At 40.7% G+C, this 19,013-nt stretch overlaps 1 protein-coding gene across 3 annotated transcripts in view; it reads right to left on the bottom strand.

Annotated features, from left to right (window-relative positions):
• The window catches only part of LOC147111942 (neurobeachin-like), a 1,011,877-nt gene that overhangs the window by 159,190 nt on the left and 833,674 nt on the right, over positions 1–19,013 (bottom strand). For all 3 annotated transcript variants that reach the window (XM_085999351.1, XM_085999350.1, XM_085999349.1), the window contains 2 exons: positions 1,129–1,246; positions 863–965 (listed from right to left, as the gene is read on the bottom strand). In XM_085999351.1, the coding sequence (XP_085855477.1) occupies positions 863–965; positions 1,129–1,246 (221 nt within the window). The remainder of the gene's footprint in view (positions 1–862; positions 966–1,128; positions 1,247–19,013) is intronic.

Below are 19,013 nucleotides of genomic sequence, written 5' to 3'. Positions count from 1 at the left end.
CTTTTAAAGCAAATACTTTGCAGTTTCTTTTAAAGTGGCTCACTCAACAAAAATAACGACTAACAATTAAAAAAAATACAATACACCATTTATTAAAATTATGTTTAAAAGTTTAAATTCTGAATATAATCTTCAATTTCATGCTCAAATCTCTGCTGTAATTGGACTATTCCACTGATGATGTCATGGGTTGACTCTCACAAATACTCCTCCACATTGTGCATTCAACCCACAGCATCATCCTATGTGGAACAGTTTACATAAACAGAAGAAAACAACATTACATTGTCAATACATTTTAAGATTTTGAATACTGGAGTTTAAATAAGAGATTCATGAAAAGAATCAGTGTTAATTCAGAGGTTTGCTCTATGGAGTACTAAAATTGTTTGCTTGACCTATGTGGTAATAGCACATCTTGGACTATTAATGTTTACAACAGATTTCATGAAAGTATTATATAGAATGGTGCAGAAGCTCAACCTACCTGGCTTGTTAAAATATATTGGAATGCCAAGCATAATCCCTTTCAATTAAATATATTGCAAATAGCACTCAGCAAGTTATGAGTTACAGGAGAGATGAACTTTGATGGGCTAAATTGTCTTTTCTAAGTGCTTTCTTATGATTTTACGAAGTCACCATAAGTTTGTGCAAACACACTAAAGAATAATTTTAGAAATATAGGCAGGCTAGCTAATATCTCTCAAATGGCTGTAGGTGAAAAATAGACAAAGTGATTTGTTATGTATTATATCATCACATAAGCCTTTTTGGGTTAAAATAACTGTTAAGTTAGGAATACTGGGTTTGAGATGAAAAATTAAGAGAAATTTCACATAAAAAAGTCCACATCCAATACCTGGCTTGTGGCAAACCATAACTAGTGCCAACTCCAACCCGAGGTAAACTATATACAACCTTCTTCACTGTAGCTTGGTCTGGGAAATTGAACATAACAGAAGCTGCAGAAAAAATAAGAAAAAAATAATTTTAAAGAGAAAGATGCAATGAAGAATTACCTTTTTCACAAAGATTGCACGATTTCAAGCACATTTTTAAGACAGCATTATTGGTCTGCATTTACACCATTTTCTATGAGAAAACTAAATTTGTAACAGGACGTACTTCTGTTGGCCATGAAAACTTCCAAAGCTGTGCTCTGGAGGAGATAGCGTCTTGAAAAAACAGCCCGTATCTCGCTGAACATCCATTTTCCATGTAAACCTTCTGTGTAAGCAAGGACCTAAAATTTGAAAATATATTCATTTTGTTTAATTCAAACCACAGTAAAACAAATTGTTTAACCATCTATAGAATTAAGGATGCATCTGTGAGAATAACAACAACTTGTATTGAGATAGCGCCTTTAATGTAGTAAACATCCCAAGGTGCTTCACAGGAGCGTATCAATCAAAATTTGGCACCAAGCCACATAAGGAGATATTAGGACAGAGCTTGGTCAAAGAGGTAGGTTTAAAGGAGCATCTTAAAGGAGGAAAGAGAGGTAGAGAGGTAGAGAGGCAGAGAGGTTTAGGGAGGGAATTCCAGAGTTTAGGGCCTTGGCAGCTGAAGGCACGGTCGCCAATGGAGCGATTAAAATCGGGATACTCAAGCGGCCAGAATTGGAGGAGTACAGATCTCTCGGAGGGTTGTAGGGCTGGAGGATATTACAGGGATAGGGAGGGGCGAGGTCATGGAGGGATTTGAAAACAAGGATGCGAATTTTAAAATCAAGACGTTGCTTAACCGGGAGCTAATATAGGTCAGCGAGCACAGGGGTGATGGGTGAACGGGACTTGGTGCAAGTTAGGATACGGGCAGCAGAGTTTTGGATGACCTCAAATTTATGGAGGGTAGAACATGGGAGGCCAGCCAAGAGTGCGTCAAGTCTAGAGGTAACAAAGGCATGGATGAGCGTTTCAGCAACAGATGTGCTGAGGCAGGGGCGGAGTCGGGCAATGTTATGGAGGTGGAAATAGGTGGTCTTAGTGGTGGCGTGGATATGTGGTTGGAAACTAATCTCGGGGTCAAGTATGACACCAAGGTTGTGAACAGTCTGATTCAGCCTCAGGCAGTTGCCAGGGAGAGGCTGGAGTCGGTGGCTAGGGAATGGAGTTTGTGGCAGGGACCGATGACAATTGCTTTAGCCCAAGTTTACATTTATGTAAGAAATAACAAATATCAGATCTGCAACAATTTCCATTAGGCAAATCAACTTTCCCATAAATTTTGAAGTAACTTGAAGGAATGTATTAAGCGTTAAAAAAATAAAATTGGTCCTTGGAAATTATTACCAGAATTCTGTTATTTTTTTTAAAAAGAGAATCAATCTATTTGTGATGGCTGGTGTATGTTAAGAGGCAGGGAGGTGCACTCAGTTGCTCTGTTCGTTTTGGAACACAGCCTAAATACACTTACATAAAGTAACTATTATAAACACATTCACTGTTAAAATAAGTAATTGTTTATGAATAAATTTCAAACTGCTTTACAAGACAACTTTTTAACAACACAAAACTTCAATACTGTCAGTGGCTGAAGCTGTACTCCTTTTGGGACTTCTTTTTCTTAAGATTTTTAATATGAAGTTCCTAAGATACAGTTTTTCTCTGCAAAAATTTTAAATGAATGCAATGCTGATATTATATCTCATAATGAAACACAGGCATTAAATATACAGAACACTTGGTCAAAGATTTTGTTTATGATGATGTTTGGAGAAATGATTCAGAAATAAAACTACAATTTTCAAAGGGTTAATAAGGGAGCGTGGTAGAATTTTCTCTCCTTTTTTGCTGTTAAGAAAATTTGTACTAAGAATACCACAGAGGATTTGCTGATGTATAGAAAAAGATGAAAGGAGCCTTTTCCTTTTCACAAAAGACCCATCAGAATTATCAAGACACATTTTCCCATTTAAACACAGATTGTTGCTGCCTTTCAGTTCTAAACGTTAGACCTTTTTTTTAAACAAAACAAACCACCATAGCTTTTAACGTTATTTGGTTACCAAATAAGCCTTAATTGTTACATTGGTACAGGTTAAAGGCAGCCTGCCTTTTGAATGAAAAAAATCAAGTGGGCTCTAACTGACAAGTGAAAATAATCCTTTTCCATTCTCTATTTTCCCACCCTGACTTGCAAAGAAGGGACCAATTGACAGCTTTCTGTGCATCTCAGGTCAGCTTCATGCTTTTCAAACTTAATCAAGGAGGTGTTAAAAAAAAAGATGAAAGTCCCTCAACCTTCGCATATGGTAGAAGGCAGAGAAATGTTGGAAGTGAAGTGAGATGTTCCACAGGGGAAGGTTAAGGCTGATGCTAATGCTCATTTAAAATGGTGACAGTCAGTAGTACTGAAGCCTAGCTAGGCTGGTTTAATTTCTCCCTGGAATAGCTCTTTCCTGACCTTATGCAGCACATCAAAGTCTCTTGAGCTCAATTAAAATTGGATTATGTTGAAATGTTCTATCTATGGGACTTTATGCTCACTAACACTTTTCTCTCAGTAATACTCCAGATGACAGTTACTCATCCCAATTTAAACAGTTGTCATAGAGACCATGAACTAAAGAAATGGCAGCCAACAATAAGGTGAAAGGTAAGCTCCGCCATCTCATGAATGAATAAAATGCTCGATATCCCATCACAATGGTCTCAACTGCAGCAGCAGCTTGGATTTAGAATCAATGTCAACACAGTGCATGAGGTGTGAGCTTCAGGGGAACTTAAGGAAAACATGTCAAAAGATTTTAAAATATTGCAAAACAAAAATTGCTAAAACAACACGGGTTTGGTTAAAACCAACAAGGGGCCTTGCAGAGTTAGTTCGCAGTTGCCGTGATGAAGTGCAGCCCTCATTTTAGCCCAGCTGTAGAAAATGCCATCTAATGAATCTGTCTGGGACGGCTCTCCTTGTCCTGTCAGGCATGTCAGGAAATGACAAGCACTGGGGACAGGCCGCCTCCAGTCATAGACAGGCCTGCCAGCTGGAGACTTCAGCCCCAATCTAATCGCAGCACCAGAAAATAACATTCAGGTTTCAGCTTGTCAAGATGGTTTGGGAAGATGGCTGAAAAGCTTTTTGTTTCAATTACAGATGAAATTTGCACACAGTAATTAAAAGATACTACTAGCAGATGAGTTTCATGCTGTTTAATATAACCAAAAAACACATGGTGTTAATGTAAATCAAAAAAGGACAAGCAGCAATAAGGCCAAGACCATTCTTTCTTGGCCTATTTAAAATCACAGCTATCAGATTCAGAAATCACTTAAAGGCAGTGCATATATTATACTAAAATCATTGTCATTATAAAAAGTAACATCAGCCATATTACAAACATCTTCAGGACAATGAACGTAGCCTCATCATTAAATTATACATCTGCGCACTTTCCTGTAGCTATGTTGTTTGATTCATTTCATTCATCTAGGAGCAAGGCAAGCTCTGGCCTCCTGACCTCAATTTTTACTCGAAGAAACAAATTTCTTTTTTGCAAACTAACTCAATTTTTCACACGTCAACCTTTAGCCTAGCTTTAAAAAATTAATCTCATTTCCATTCCGTTACATATAGATATTTGCTGCATCTAAAGTTACTTAAACCATTTGAACTCATTAGAATCTGCCCTATGACAACAATATTATAGTCAGCTCTGAAAATACATTATCACTATTTACTTCAGATGGAGGTAAAGCCCATTGCTTTACTTGAAAGATTAATCTACAAGGTTTGCATTCTTAATAACCTTTGTGGATTGTGATATTAGTTCTGCATCAAAATATTTAGCAAGATTACAATTTTTAGATTATACCAACAGTCTGAATTAAGAACTGCTCTAGAATTAAAGAAGTGCATATAATTCTACTTGATATTTAAAATTAGGAATGGGCAGCAATCTATCACAGCAAATGTAACACAATAGAAAGTAAGTTGGTCTTTTGAAGGCTGTAAAGGTTTTCCAACCTCAGAGTTTAACAAGATGCTCAGGTGTATAGTTTTAAATAATATTAATTTTAGTGATCCCAGAGAATTCAAAACATACTTATTTTAAATAATTAGATTTGATTTTTAATTCAGGGGTGTCCTCCACTGGAACAGCACGTTCAAGTTTATTTTGAAATGTAGTCAGAAGGTAACCAAAATAAGTTGATAATTTTTGTGATACTTTTACCCTCGATGAAAACCATTTCTTTTCTGGATGACTTTTATTGGGCTATGTGTGTAAACTGCTATTATTGTGTTTCAAATTATCTTTGAAATTATGTAAAAAAATATGTAAACTTTATATTGAATTTTTAATCAATACCGCTAAAACAGGTATCTGGTCATTTATCTCATTGCTGTTTGTGGGACCTTGCTGTATGCAAATTGGCTGCCATATTTACCTACATTGCAACAGTTACTACAATCAAAAGTAATTAATTGACTGTGAGACGTGTCCTGAGGTTGAGAAAGGTGCTATTTAAGTGCAAGTTCTTGCCTTCTTTAATATGCTCACATGCTCCTCATGATTACATCTGGCAACAGATGAGAACACAAACCTCATCCAGAGGCCAACAGAGGCCATTCATCTTCTACATGAAAAATTCATACTTCATCATCGTCTTTTGCAGGAACTAGCTCCTGCTGAGTTTTGATTCCATAGTCACCCTCTGGTATCTAATCCAAATGGTCGTCCTTCATGTGTGAGTTCAGGAAAGGGATATTGGCAGATCATCAGGGGCATCACAACCGAGCCCAATACTGTTCTCACCCAATGTCCACATGTGCACTTCCAATCGAGCAAACAGGAGTGCAAACCCTGGCTGATTCCCCAACCACCTCTTAATCAAGAGGTACTAAGGCAGGGTAGTCAATTATTTATCTCTCAGTTTAACTCTTTTTATGTGAATCTTTCCTTGGAAATCAATTTAAAAAAATGATTTTTTAAAAGTTAATTTGCCTTTTTTTTAAAAAGTCAATAGAATAGATTATTACAGCACTAGTAATAGATCATTGGGTTTAATTCATTGAATTAAGCACCTCAGAATTGACACACACAAAATTATGGTGATTTTAAATTCATTAAATAACCATAGTAAAGCAATGCTACTGATGCAGTATCTTTTGTTGATTAGTGGATACCAGTGTTCTCAGATGCAGTATCAGGGGCATATGAATCAGAATAGAGAATATAATGTGCTCTGGAAATGTATACATAATGATGATATTTGTGGGAGGAGTTACATTGATATTAATAGGGGTAATTTTCAACTTCACTGCCTGGGTGGTAAGCTGCCGGAGCGGTTCACCCGCCCATTGTAGAACCTGCCTAATTTTCATCCCATTGAAATCAGCGAGAAATCTGCTCCACCAGGTTACCACCTAGGCGGTGAAGGTGAAAATTACCCTCAATATATCTATAAAAATTATGGTTTACTTTGAAATACGTGGTGACAATTTTAAGGAGATCGGGAGGGAGTCGAGCCGTGGCTGGCAGCAGCCTGTAGTTTCAAAGTGCAGCCAGGAGGAGCACTTGCTTACTTTTTTGTGCCAGCCTCCCACAGTCCCTTTAAGGACTGCCCGCTTTAGACTCGACTGCAAAACTGACTGCAACATGCACAGCACATGCTGCCCTTCGGTTGCGATCGGATATGGAAAAGGGGCCTAAAATCGGCATTAGGCCCTGGATTTGCATAGGAAATGGGTCTAATGCTGGAATCATGCGTGTGCCTGGGAAGATTCTGGGGCACCCAAACTAATTTGGCATTCTGTGCGCGCCTAGTGAGGAATCAGCACACACATGATGCATGTCACATTGGACGCTTCAATATTTAGGTCATATAAGGTGGCATGTAAATGCCAATGACATTAGAACAAGGAGGCACAGCAACCTAGTGAAAGGCAAATCCAGGATCAATGTCAGGGAATTCTTGACACAGAGTGATTAGCATATGGAATGGATCACCAGGTAGTGCAGTGGAAACAAAATCCTGGAATTAATAAGAGGCAGCTCGACAGTTGTCCTTCTGAGCAAAATGGTCTTTCCCATCTGTATCTAACTTTTGTTCTTTCCATCTCATTCCTTCTGAAGTCTAACCTTCCTTTAATCTTCTCTTTCATTTATGTATTTCCTACTTTGTCTGCATGCCTCCCATATGTCATGGGAGGTGGATTTCTGGGCCAGGCGGGGAATGTCAAGGAGGTGCTGAAACATGCAAGACTGTGTGAGATACTGAAGATTGGGGCCTGGGCTAAGAGAGAGTGGGGAGCTTTAGATGTGGACTAGGAGGAGTGGGCATGCCACAATTTGGCCTGGGATGAAGCAAGAAGAGCAGGGGACGCCATGGTCTGGCTTGGGAGGGAGTGGTGAATCCAGAGCTCTGGTTTGAATACTGGGATAGAATGTCTTCTTGGATATATTACATTATATTGGTAGCTATGGTCCTGACAAGTACTGGTGCATCTGGAAGCTATTGCAGCACATGTGGGTAAGAAAGAAACTATGGGAATGGCCGTGGGTGTGGGCATGGGCAGGGGCTGTGGCATGAAGCAAGAAGGCTGCAGCATAAGAACATAAGAATGAAGAGTAGGAGCAGGTCATACGGCCCCTCCACCACCCAACAAGACCATGGCTGATCCTCGACCTCAACTCCACCCTCCCGCCCTATCCCCACACCCCCCGACTCTCCCAGAGTCCAAAAATCCAACCATTTCAGTCCCGAACACACTCAATGGGGTTGATTTTCCTTAAGCTGTCGGGAAGGAGGTGGGACTACAACTTTCGGGTTTTAGTCCCGCCTACATCGACGTCTGGCCAATCCGCGCGATTTTCCCTTGATTGACCTTGTTCAGCCTGCCCAGCAGGCTCAGCAGGCCAATGAAGGGCCACCCGGCAACAGGTGACATCACAGACTGAAATTTCATCTGTCAAGAGTTCTTGACAGATGAAATATCAGTGTTTCACAGCTGTTTGAAGCTGTCAAACACTGACAGTCTGACTTCTAACCTGAGTCCTTCTACACAGACTCAGTTAGAAGTCTCACTGGCAATGAAAGCTGAAGGCTGTCACTTTTGACAGATCGCAGCCATTTTGCTTTCAGTGCCGGCTGAGTGATGGACTCCCGCAGCCTAGAGGAAGAAAGGCTGTTAAGGTAAGTACAGGTAATTTAAACATCTTTACACACTTTACACACACCAAACACACTTACCTTTGCACTTATGCACCCATCACTCACTTGAACACCGACATCGCGACCCCTCCAAGTCCTTCAACCCGACGGCTCGACTGCTCTAACCTGGCGTGGTTTGGAGTCGTCAGGAATCCCACACGACACTCCTGAAAATAGGGATTAGGCTAAAAACTGCCTGTTAACTACCTGTTAACAGGCAGTTAATTGGCACTAATCGCTTCCCGCCTCGGGTCGGCGGGTCCCAGTGCGGGGCGGGTACCCGCCTCCTGTGAAACTTACGTGGAGGTGGGTTTTGGGCGAGATGGTGTCGGGACCCCCGAATTCAGGATTCCCCCCCCCCAACACGCCTGAAACCCCGCCTGTCAGCTCCAGGAAAATCTACCCCAATGACTCAGCATCCAAGCAAGGAGGCTGCAAGTTCGAAGGGTAGAAAGAAGCATAGCAGGGTACAGGAATCATAGCTGGAGCAGGGGGAAATGCAACGGGGCCTCAGACACAAAACTAGAGCAGGAGTGTGTGTAGCTGGTCCCAAGGGACAATATTGGAAGGGAGGTGAGTTGAATGGAAGCAGTTGTAATGTTGATGTCTTTGTGTTTTCCAGGTAAGAGAGTTTTGTTGGTGCCTGAGTTGGGACATGGAGATGCTGCTGAAGACGAGGAGGAGCTTGACGGGGAGGGGTGGAGCGGGGGATGGTGAGAAGGGAGCAGAGTTTAGATCTTGAGCACTTGGAGCAGGCTAAAGAGTACATGGAACAGAGACCTATAAGCCTGGTGTGGGACTGAGCAGGTGCTGGGCAAAGTTGGTAAAATGCCTGGGTGAAAGATTAAAGTGGGAAGAGAGGAGAAATAGGGAATTGTAATGATTGATGAAAATGGGTTGACCTCAGACCAATGTCATGTGGTTAGAATGGGCCAATCAACAATGCTTGAGGAACTGTACAATGTTACAGTATCACAATAGTACATTATTATACAATCTATATATTACAGTGTTAGACAGACACAAACTTTTAATATAGGCAGATTCCTGATTTCCCTGATAGAACGTGCAGAATTGTTTTCAAATTCAATATTGAAAATACGGTATGAAGTATGCTCCTGTTTAAACTATACATCCTATTATTGATAAAGAAGCCATGTGTCACCTGATGACATCACAAACTCTTGTGTTGCATTGCTATACTCAATAGTGGTGGAGCAGTCAAGTACCTCCTTCATTCCAGAAAAAAAGTATTAAAAGTTGTTGCCACAGAGTGACTACATTTTACCAAGTACTGTATTTCAAATGATTATAATAACTACTGTAATTTGGATAAAATGCCCTTTGAAATGATTTAAATATGATGACATAACAAGTAGGAATTAAATATAAACTTTGCTGACAAGAAAACAGAATTCAATAAGTACAGTTACATAATGATAAAAAGAAAACACTTGAAATACTGAAATAAACACGTAAATTGCTGGAAATTATCAGCAAGCCCATCAGCTTCTGAATGGTGTTAAGATGGTTAACGTTCTGGATGGAGATACATTGTCAGAATTCAATTAACCTGTCCTCTACTTTTCAGGTGCTGTTGGACCTGCTGTGTATTTCCAGGGCCTTGTTTCTATTTGCATTGTGGTGCTTGATTATGTTTTAGGAAGATGTTCTATCCATCAATAATTTACAAAAAATATTGGGTTTACTTAGAAATACATGGTCAAAGCTTTTACTTTTGCCCTACAATATTTTGTAGCATTCATATATTCTGTTGGGGGTGAGAGAGGCTTATTGAAAATCTTGTAAAACAACAGCTGCTGTGAAGAAATCTTGCTAGTTGCCTTCACATTTTGTCCTTTAGTATACATGGGATGTGATAGGCATGCTTAGGGACTCGGTGGATTTGAGCTGTGAGGCGACTGAAACACGCCCTGTCAGTTTTCAACTCATTCTGCCAAGTGTGTTAAATGTGGCTCTGAGCATTTAAACGACTGGAATTTCAGGAAAGCTCCAGTTTGCTGCACAAAGGGCTCATGAGCAATGAATGCCGCACCATCCCCCAATTAATCTTGTCTCTCTACCTTTGCTTTTGCTTTCCCTCTACGTGAAGGTAATAATGACACCCTCATCCATTATCCTTTTATCCCGTTATTCACGTGAAATTGCTTAATAACATGTTACAGATTTGTCTTCAGTCATATAATTCTTCCTGTCATTGGCAGTATATCATCCACAAAACATATAGCCCTGTTTCCGAGTGTACGCTTTGAAGATTATTGTCAGTGACACCTTCAGGATGCATTCACAATTTGGAGCATCATTTCCACCATAATGTGGAATTACACTGACTTATCTGTCATTGCCAAAAGCACAACAAGCAATTCTGTGCTAATGCAAACGTAATACACATTTTCTCCACGCTGTTGGAACAAGGGCTCTTGTAAATTTATGCTAATGATGCCCTTTTGTGGGAAAGTAGGTCCCACTGAAGGACATTTTGGCAGCTGATAATCTGTGTTTGAGTCCATTAGATAATTTGTAGTTTATCCTCTTGTAATTATATAGTTTAAATCTTTTTATTGTTATTAATCCTAAATCATGTGTCAGAACCCTAGTTTTGTTAGAGATAGCAGGGAACAGAGTGAATTAGCAGTTTAGATTTCTGCTTTGAGAAATTCTAATTGCTCAAACCCATATCATCTTTTAACAGTTTAATGGCACAAAAAATTAAGAAGCTCTTCAGGATTCTTAAGACTTAGCTAATTTTCTCCTATAAGAGATCACCATTGTTAAAACCAAATGGCTTCCCTACCCAAAGTGGCATTCCAAGGGGACCTAGACACCCCAGTGTGCACACCAATCTGACAACACATGACAAGCTGGTCGGCGTGCAGTAATTTGACTAATTATACAGGATTAGAGCATATTAATGCAAGCTGTTTTCTCTAGGGTTAATGACCTACTGGCTGGGTTCATATGCCTGCAAGTCTGCAAGAAGCTAAAAACACAAACCCAATTTCTGATCCTCGTCTTTTCGTATCAGCAAATGAGTACATCAAACTACTGAGCAGCAAAATGCATGTGACATTGTGCCTCCTATTACCCTTCAAGCCTTTTCTAACTTTCCACCCTAGGGATTATGGGAAAGAAAATGAAACTTCTCTCTTCACAGACTGCAGTGGATATTCAAAAACAATTCTACATTAGCACAAAGAAAATGTGCTAGTTCCTAGTCGATTCTATTTAACCAACAAGCAACTGAATCAAATGCTCAAATCAACCACATCCAAAAGGTAAAAGCAGGATAGTATGGATTTGTAAATTTATGCACAGAATTAACAAAGAGTGATTAATGCAGCATTGTTTTATTTAACCAGAGACAATTTTTTTTTACTGAACACATGTTCAAACACATTTATTTTCTTTCACGCCAAACACAGAAAATAACATCTAAAATCTGTGGATTAATGGAAGATGAAGAACCTTACTTTTGGGAGTTTCAACCCTTATTGCATAATAGTCCATCAAATTAATACAGACAACATTTGTAAGCTCCTTTGTACACAATTTCTGTTGAAATCAGAAAATGCTCAAATGGTTTGTAAACCCATGGAATCCTGAAAGACTTTCAGTAGCAAAACACAGATATATTGAGTATATAATTTCTGGGAAATTATTTTCTATAAAAGGAAAATTCCGAAAATTGTAAAGCAGAATTAATGTACATTACATTTCAGAATTTATGATTTTTTGCAATAAAAAAGTACTGATCTTGTTATATTTTGAATTCTAGCTTGGAATTTCTTCTGTGGCTCCCAAAGGGTTAATAATGGCTATAACATACACTGCCTTGGCAAGTCACATTAGATTTATTTTACCCAAAAAGGTAGAATTCCTGAATTCTAATAATTGCTTCTTTGAAATTCTAAAGTTTGTTATTTCATTGAATGTTTTCTACATAACAAAGTCACCTTAAACACAACATGGCAATTTTAACTATTATTGCTGGACGGATAACGGGTGATAGCAAATCGGCGGTCCGTTTTACAACTCACCCAATTTTCCATGTCAATCAAAGAAAAATGGTGTGAGTTGTAAAACGGGCTGCTGATTTGCTATCATCACTATTTGCAGCGATGAACATTAAAACATTAAACATTAAAACTAACCCCAGCAAATTGGGTGTATTCTGAATTATCTGTTGTTCATCCTATTTACAAATGACTTGGAGGACAGTAAATCTTTTAATTCGGGTTAGTTTGTAGCACTCTCGCCTTTGAGTCAAGGTTTTTGGGTTCAAGCCCCATGACACCTTCAGCAAATAGTTCTGGACTTTCTGAATGGACACATCTCTGGTGGGGCGGGCCTTCTATCTGCCAGAGAAGTGCCCGCCCCACCCTGACCTCAGCCATATTTCTTGCCCAAGGTGCAATCTGTATGCAGGACTGTTACGGAGTCACAGCAGACCGAGGTCAGAGACTTGCTACAACAGGCCTTCGATGTAGCCACTGAACTAACTGCAGAATTTTTTTTTTGACTGATGGGACCTGTACACAGCTGTGCTCCGAGTGTGTTTGCTAAGGTCCTTCTTGCAATGAACCCTTGAAGCTCCCGTCCACTTGGTCTTTGAACAATGTGCACTGGCCCCTGCATCCAGTCAAGGCAAATAACAAGAAACACGCCTACTTTCACTTCTGGAACATCACCGGTCTCTGCCCCAACCTCTGCCCATCTGCTGCTGAAACCCTCATCCATGCCTTTGTCACCTCTGGACTTGACTATCTGCTGGCTGGCCTCCCATCCTCCGCCCTCTGTAAATTTCAGCACACTCAACAACCTGAATCCTGTCCAGCAAGTCCTGCTCACTCAAAACCCTTGTTCTTGCTGATCTACATTGGTTCCTGGTCCCCTAATGCCTCTAATGCAAATTAGCAGCCTTGTGTTGAAATCCCTCCATGGCCTCACCCTTCCCTATCTTTGTAACCATCTTCATGTGCTATAAAACCCCACGCTCCCCACCCCCCTGCAACTCTCTGTTTCTCTAACTTTGACCTCCTGTGCATCACCCCATATCTTTGCCACACCAATGGTGGTAGTGCATTCAACTGCCTAGACTATACACTCTCGAATTGCCCCCATAAACCCCTCAGCTCCTTCTCCTCATTTAAAACCCTCCATAAAATCCATCTCTTTGACCAAGTTTTTAGGCATTGCTCCTAATCGCTCCTCCTTTGACTCAGCATCTAGTTTTCCTCATGCCTGTGTGAAGTGCATTGGAATGTTTTTCTACATAATAGGCACTACATAAATGCTAGCAGATTGGCACTTCAGTGCAGTACTGAGTAATATTCCCCCTAATTGTTTTTAGGGTGCGCGGTCCCTTTAACGGGCTGCGTGGCCCATTCAAAATTTTGAGTCTGAGCGAAATGTCCCATTGAAAAGCCAGAGATCAGCCTGTGCGTGGCCTCCAGAAGCTTAACAGGAACATTGCTACTGAGGGAGTGTTGCATTATCAAAGCTGCCATTTTTTGAATGAAATGTTAAACTAAGGGCCTATGAGGAAAGACTCGCAGAGCTGGAGGACAGAGAGTAAAAATGTAAGCACTCTCAAGCAATGTTCCCGCTAGCGCGACCGCGCAGCTGTCTGGAGGTCCCGCGCAGGCTGCTTACCGGCTTTTATATGGAATAAACCGCGCGTGTGCGAAAATTTGGATGGGCCGTGCAGCCAGTTAAAGGGAACACGCATGAAAAAAAAGAAGGAACATTGGTCTCAAGTGAGATTAGAAATTAAAAGAAACTTTTCCTTTCCCCAGAGTAGTAAATAAGTGGGACAAAAACAGTAAATAATTTGCAGATTATCTCCTTCAGCAGGTGTGGAATAAATATTTAAGTATACACTGAGATGATCAAATTTTTCACATAGTGCAAAGGGTCCTGGATTGCTGTGTATTGAGTGTACAAAAACACTGAAAACAGGAGTAAGAGAAAAAAAGACATTTTTGCCACCTTATTTAAAAAACATCATTGTATTTCTTCAATGACTGCCATTATAGTATTTTAGAGGATACTGTTGGAAATGGAATTTTATCTCAATTTTATGCGCATGGCTGTAATAAATGTCAGCACATCTTACATTGGATAAGCAAATTGAGTACTTTAATCAGCTTGAGGTCCTCTATTCAAATGTAGAAACCAATGGAATACTCATTATGACCATGTTGATAGATTGTAATATAACTGGAAAGCTGAGGCAGTTAAGATCAGTTTAGCAGCAAAGGATTTTTATCACAAATAAACGCAGACTTGTTCTACCAAAAGAGTCTCTTTGATTCAGTCATCTATGTACTAACTGTGCCCACCATTATTGATAGAATTGGGCTGGAAGGTACCAAGCTAATTCAACATTTAACAACTAGATGCAGGAAACCAAACTGGTCAGTTTTGGATATAAAGCATATCAGAAAACAATTATTATACATCAAAAATACAACTTAAAATATATCCTGGTCAAAATTAACACTTAAACATAGAAAAGTAACAGAAGGCTGTCTCTGCATAGCAATCTGCTTAGAATTATTCTATCTAAGATAATGAGTGCTCAAGAGGGTTCTGACTTAAAGCTATCTCACTGATTTGTGTAAAGGCAACATGCCACAAGAAAAGAATAGGTATACAGCTGGGCTTTCTCTTCTGATGTAACCCCAGGTTGCACCTGTAACCCCCTCCCCCCCCCCCTCCACCTTACAAACAACTATATACCAGCTGATCTACAGCACTTTAGCCCCATAAGACAAGAAATGTTTTCGCTAGCCTGCTGTGCCTCCCTCAGTTCAGTGCTGCACCACATGGTAGATGACAGCTTTGTGTCTATCCCTTCCCCTCATCCTCCCCCACACACACAAAACGTTCTATAGCTAATGATGCAAACATGAAGCGTAAAGTCTCCTTAATTTGACCCTTGTTCAACTCCTAATTGGATTGCGGCTGGGCTGAAGTATAAAACAGGCCTGGTTTATTCAACTGGGTTTTATAGACTGAAGAGCTAGACTATAAAAGGCCCTTACTCTGGCTATGGACAACTTAAAGATTAGGCGATGAATTGCAGCTGTCACTTAACTAAAATCTAATGAATTGCTTCCTTAAACAGGTAACTTTTCAAACAGTTTTCTCATTGTGATAATCTTCAGAGTGTGCTTGACCTAAATTTAATAAGATGCTATTATAGTGAAAGTGCAGCTGTTGAACAAACACTGTTGAACGATACTGTGCATTCAGGGTGTTAATGATCCTAAAATGACTACAACCACTGTTTCATTCAAGCTGAACAAAGCTCAGGGCACTGTTCCTCAGTACACTGTTTGAACACAAACTGTCTGAAGCGGCAGCACTTGCTTGTCTTTATAAAATGTAAAAGGTCAAGGAGTGTTTCAGAAAATGGCTCAATAGCTCAATTATGCATATTCTGTAAGAAATCTCAACTACTGTTTGGATAGGAAAACTGGTTTCTTTTCCCAGAAAATAGCCCTAATGCAGAAGTAAGACAGTCTATAATATACAGACAGGTGTAAAACATGCAGTAATTACAGAAGATGGAATTAGTTCATAGCCTGGAGGCAAAAAAGAACGGTGCATTGACAAAAGAGAATAGCAAATAGGGAATGCAAACAAAAAAATGTTTGGATGTGTAAATTAGCAAGAAAAATGAGACAGAAAAGCCGCTTTTCCCCACCATTATTCACCACATGAGAACAGAGCAGCTGAACATGATCAAGAGGGCTTTGGTGCAGCGAAACAGGCATCAACACCGAAATGAAGCCAAGAATGGCAGCTCCGCACTCCCTAGTCAATCACTCATTATGTGGTGAAGTGCTCTTGAGAAGAGCCTCTTATACTTGACCTATCATATTACTTCTTCTGTAAACGCATAATCCCTGCTTGTTAGGTGGTGTCAACACCAGCATTCATCCACTGTGGTAGTTCCTTTGTGTTTAGGCACCTAAGAAGTAGTGTCACTGTTGAAAAGCAAGCACCACTTCAGGACATTGTTAAACATTTTGATTTTACTAACATCAAATACACATTGATTTTTCAACCTATGCATTCAAACAGTAATTGTTCTAGCAGTTCAAACTTATCTGTACTTGATCTTTTATTTGCAATATAATATTTTAACCAGTTACATATCAAGATAGACTCACCCAAAACAAAACCGTAAATAGTTAATTTCCTCGAGTCTACAAAAATATGAACTGCTGGTTTATATTAGGTCTGCACTCAAACACAATTCAGTTTTGCAAGTGTTTGACTTGCAATTGTAAGCAAAAACAGGGATAATTCTAAACGTGACATGATAGTTTAGTAATATACGGTAATAGTCTTCCACTAGAAACATTGCTTTATGATTAAAATGTGTGTGAGCTAAGCTTAAAGTACGAGTTGCACCAGTGGTTCTATGTATTCACTTTCAGCAAGTAGACATCGCAAAGGAAGAAAAATTTAAGTGCTATGTACAGGATGAACATTGACAGAATGATTGATTAGGAATTTGTACAATAATTATTACATCATTTGAACATTGTTATGACTTGACTGGATCTTTTTTTACCCCTCCCCCAAACACAAAACTAGCTAGATGACATAATTGGAAATTTTCAAAGTGGGGATTTTGGTAAAATTGGCTGTTGCAAATTCAACTTTAATTTTAACAGTGTGTCATACAACTGTTTGTAACTTTTACTTAAATGACTTATACTACATACTTTTTAAATACTGCTTAACAATATATTTGATAGAACAGTTGTATCAAAATTCAGTTAATTAAATAAATCTGGAATAAAAAGCTAGTATCAGTAATGGTAACCATAAAACTATCGGAATGTCATAAAAACCCATCTGGTTCACTGATGTCCTTTAGGGAAGGAAATCTGCCGTCCTTACCTGGTCTGGCCTATATGTGACTCCAAACCCACAGCAATGTGTTTGACTCTTAACTGCCCTCTGAAATGGCTGAGCAAGCCACTCAATTGTAACAAACTGCTACAAAACACAATGATAAGAATGAAACCGGACGGACCACCCGGCATCGACCTCGGCACCGGCTATGCACACAGCAACGGCACACCCAGCCCAGTCGACCCTGCAAAGTCCTCCTCACCAACATCTGGGGACTTGTGCTAAAATTGGGAGAGCTGTCCCACAGACTAGTCAAGCAACAGCCTGACATAGTCAGACTCACAGAATCATACCTTTCAGCCAATGTCCCAAACTCCTCCATCACCATCCCTGGGTATGTCCTGTCCCACCGGCAGGACAGACCCACCAGGTGTGGCGGCACAGTGGTATACAGTCGGCAAGGAGTGGCCTTGGGAGTCCTCAACATTGACTCTGGACCCCATGAAGTCTCATGGCTTCAGGTCAAGCATGGGTAAGGAAACTTCCTGCTGATTACCATCTACCGCCCTCGCTCAGCTGATGAATCAGTATCTTCCATGTTGAACACCACTTGGAAGAAGCACTGAGAGTAGCAATGGCACAGAATGTACTCTGGGTAGGGGACTTCAATGTCCATCACCAAGAGTGGCTCTGTAGCAACACTAATGACTGAGCTGGCCGAGTCCTGGAGGATATAGCTGCCAGTCTGGACCTGCGACAGGTGGTGAGAGAACCAACACGAGGGAAAACCCTACTTGACCTAGTCCTCACCAATCTACCTGTCGCAGATGCATCTGTCCATGACAGTATTGGTAGAAGTGACCACCACACAGTCATTGTAGAGACGAAGTCCCATCTTCACACTGAGGACACCCTCCATCGTGTTGTGTGGCACTACCACTGTGCTAAATGGAATAGATTCAGAACAGACCTAGCAGCTCAAAACTGGGCATCCATGAGGCGCTGTGGGCCATCAGCAGCAGCAGAATTGTATTCCACCACAATCTGTAACCTCATGGCCCGGCATATCCCTCACTCTACCATTACCATCAAGCCAGGGGACCAACCCTGGTTCAATAAGGAGTGTAGAAGAGCATGCCAGGAGCCGCACCAGGCGTACCTAAAAATGAGGTGCCAACCTGGGGAAGCTGCAACACAGGACTACATGCATGCTAAAAAGCAGAAGCAGCATGCTATAGACAAGGCTAAGCGATCCCACAATCAACGGATCAGATCAAAGCTCTGCAGTCCTGCCACATTCTGTCGTGAATGGTGGCGGACCATTAAACAACTAATGGGAGGAGGAGGCTCCACGAATATCCCCATCCTCAATGATGGTGGAGCCCAGCACATAAGTGCAAAAGACAAAGCTGAAGCGTTTGCAACTACCTTCAACCAGAAGTGCCAAGTGGATGATCCACATTGGCCTACTCCTGAGGTCCCTACCATCACAGGAGCCAGTCTTCAGCCAATTCTATTCACTCCACGTGATAGTAAGAAACGCCTGAGCGCACTGGATACAGCAAAGGCTATGGGCCCCGACAACATTCTGGCTATCGTGCTGAAAACTTGTGCTCCAGAACTAGCCGCACCTCTAGCCAAGCTGTTCCAGTACAGCTATAACACTGGCATCTATCCAACAATGTGGAAAACTACCCAGGTATGTCCTGTCCACAAAAAGCAGGACAAATCCAATCCGGCCAATTACCGCCCCATCAGTCTACTCTCAATCATCAGCAAAGTGATGGAAGGTGTCATCGACAGTGCTATCAAGCGGCACTTAGTCACCAATAACCTGCTCACTGATGCCCAGTTTGGGTTCCGCCAAGACCACTCGGCTCCTGACCTCATTACAGCCTTGATCCAAACATGGACAAAGGAGCTGAATTCCAGAGGTGAGGTGAGAGTGACTGCCCTTGA

The sequence above is a fragment of the Somniosus microcephalus genome, chromosome 10 (assembly GCF_052327205.1).
Source record: "Somniosus microcephalus isolate GS21.2 chromosome 10, FLI_Smic_1.0, whole genome shotgun sequence".
Lineage (NCBI taxonomy): Eukaryota > Metazoa > Chordata > Chondrichthyes > Squaliformes > Somniosidae > Somniosus > Somniosus microcephalus.
This window is presented reverse-complemented; position numbering and strand designations above follow the sequence as displayed.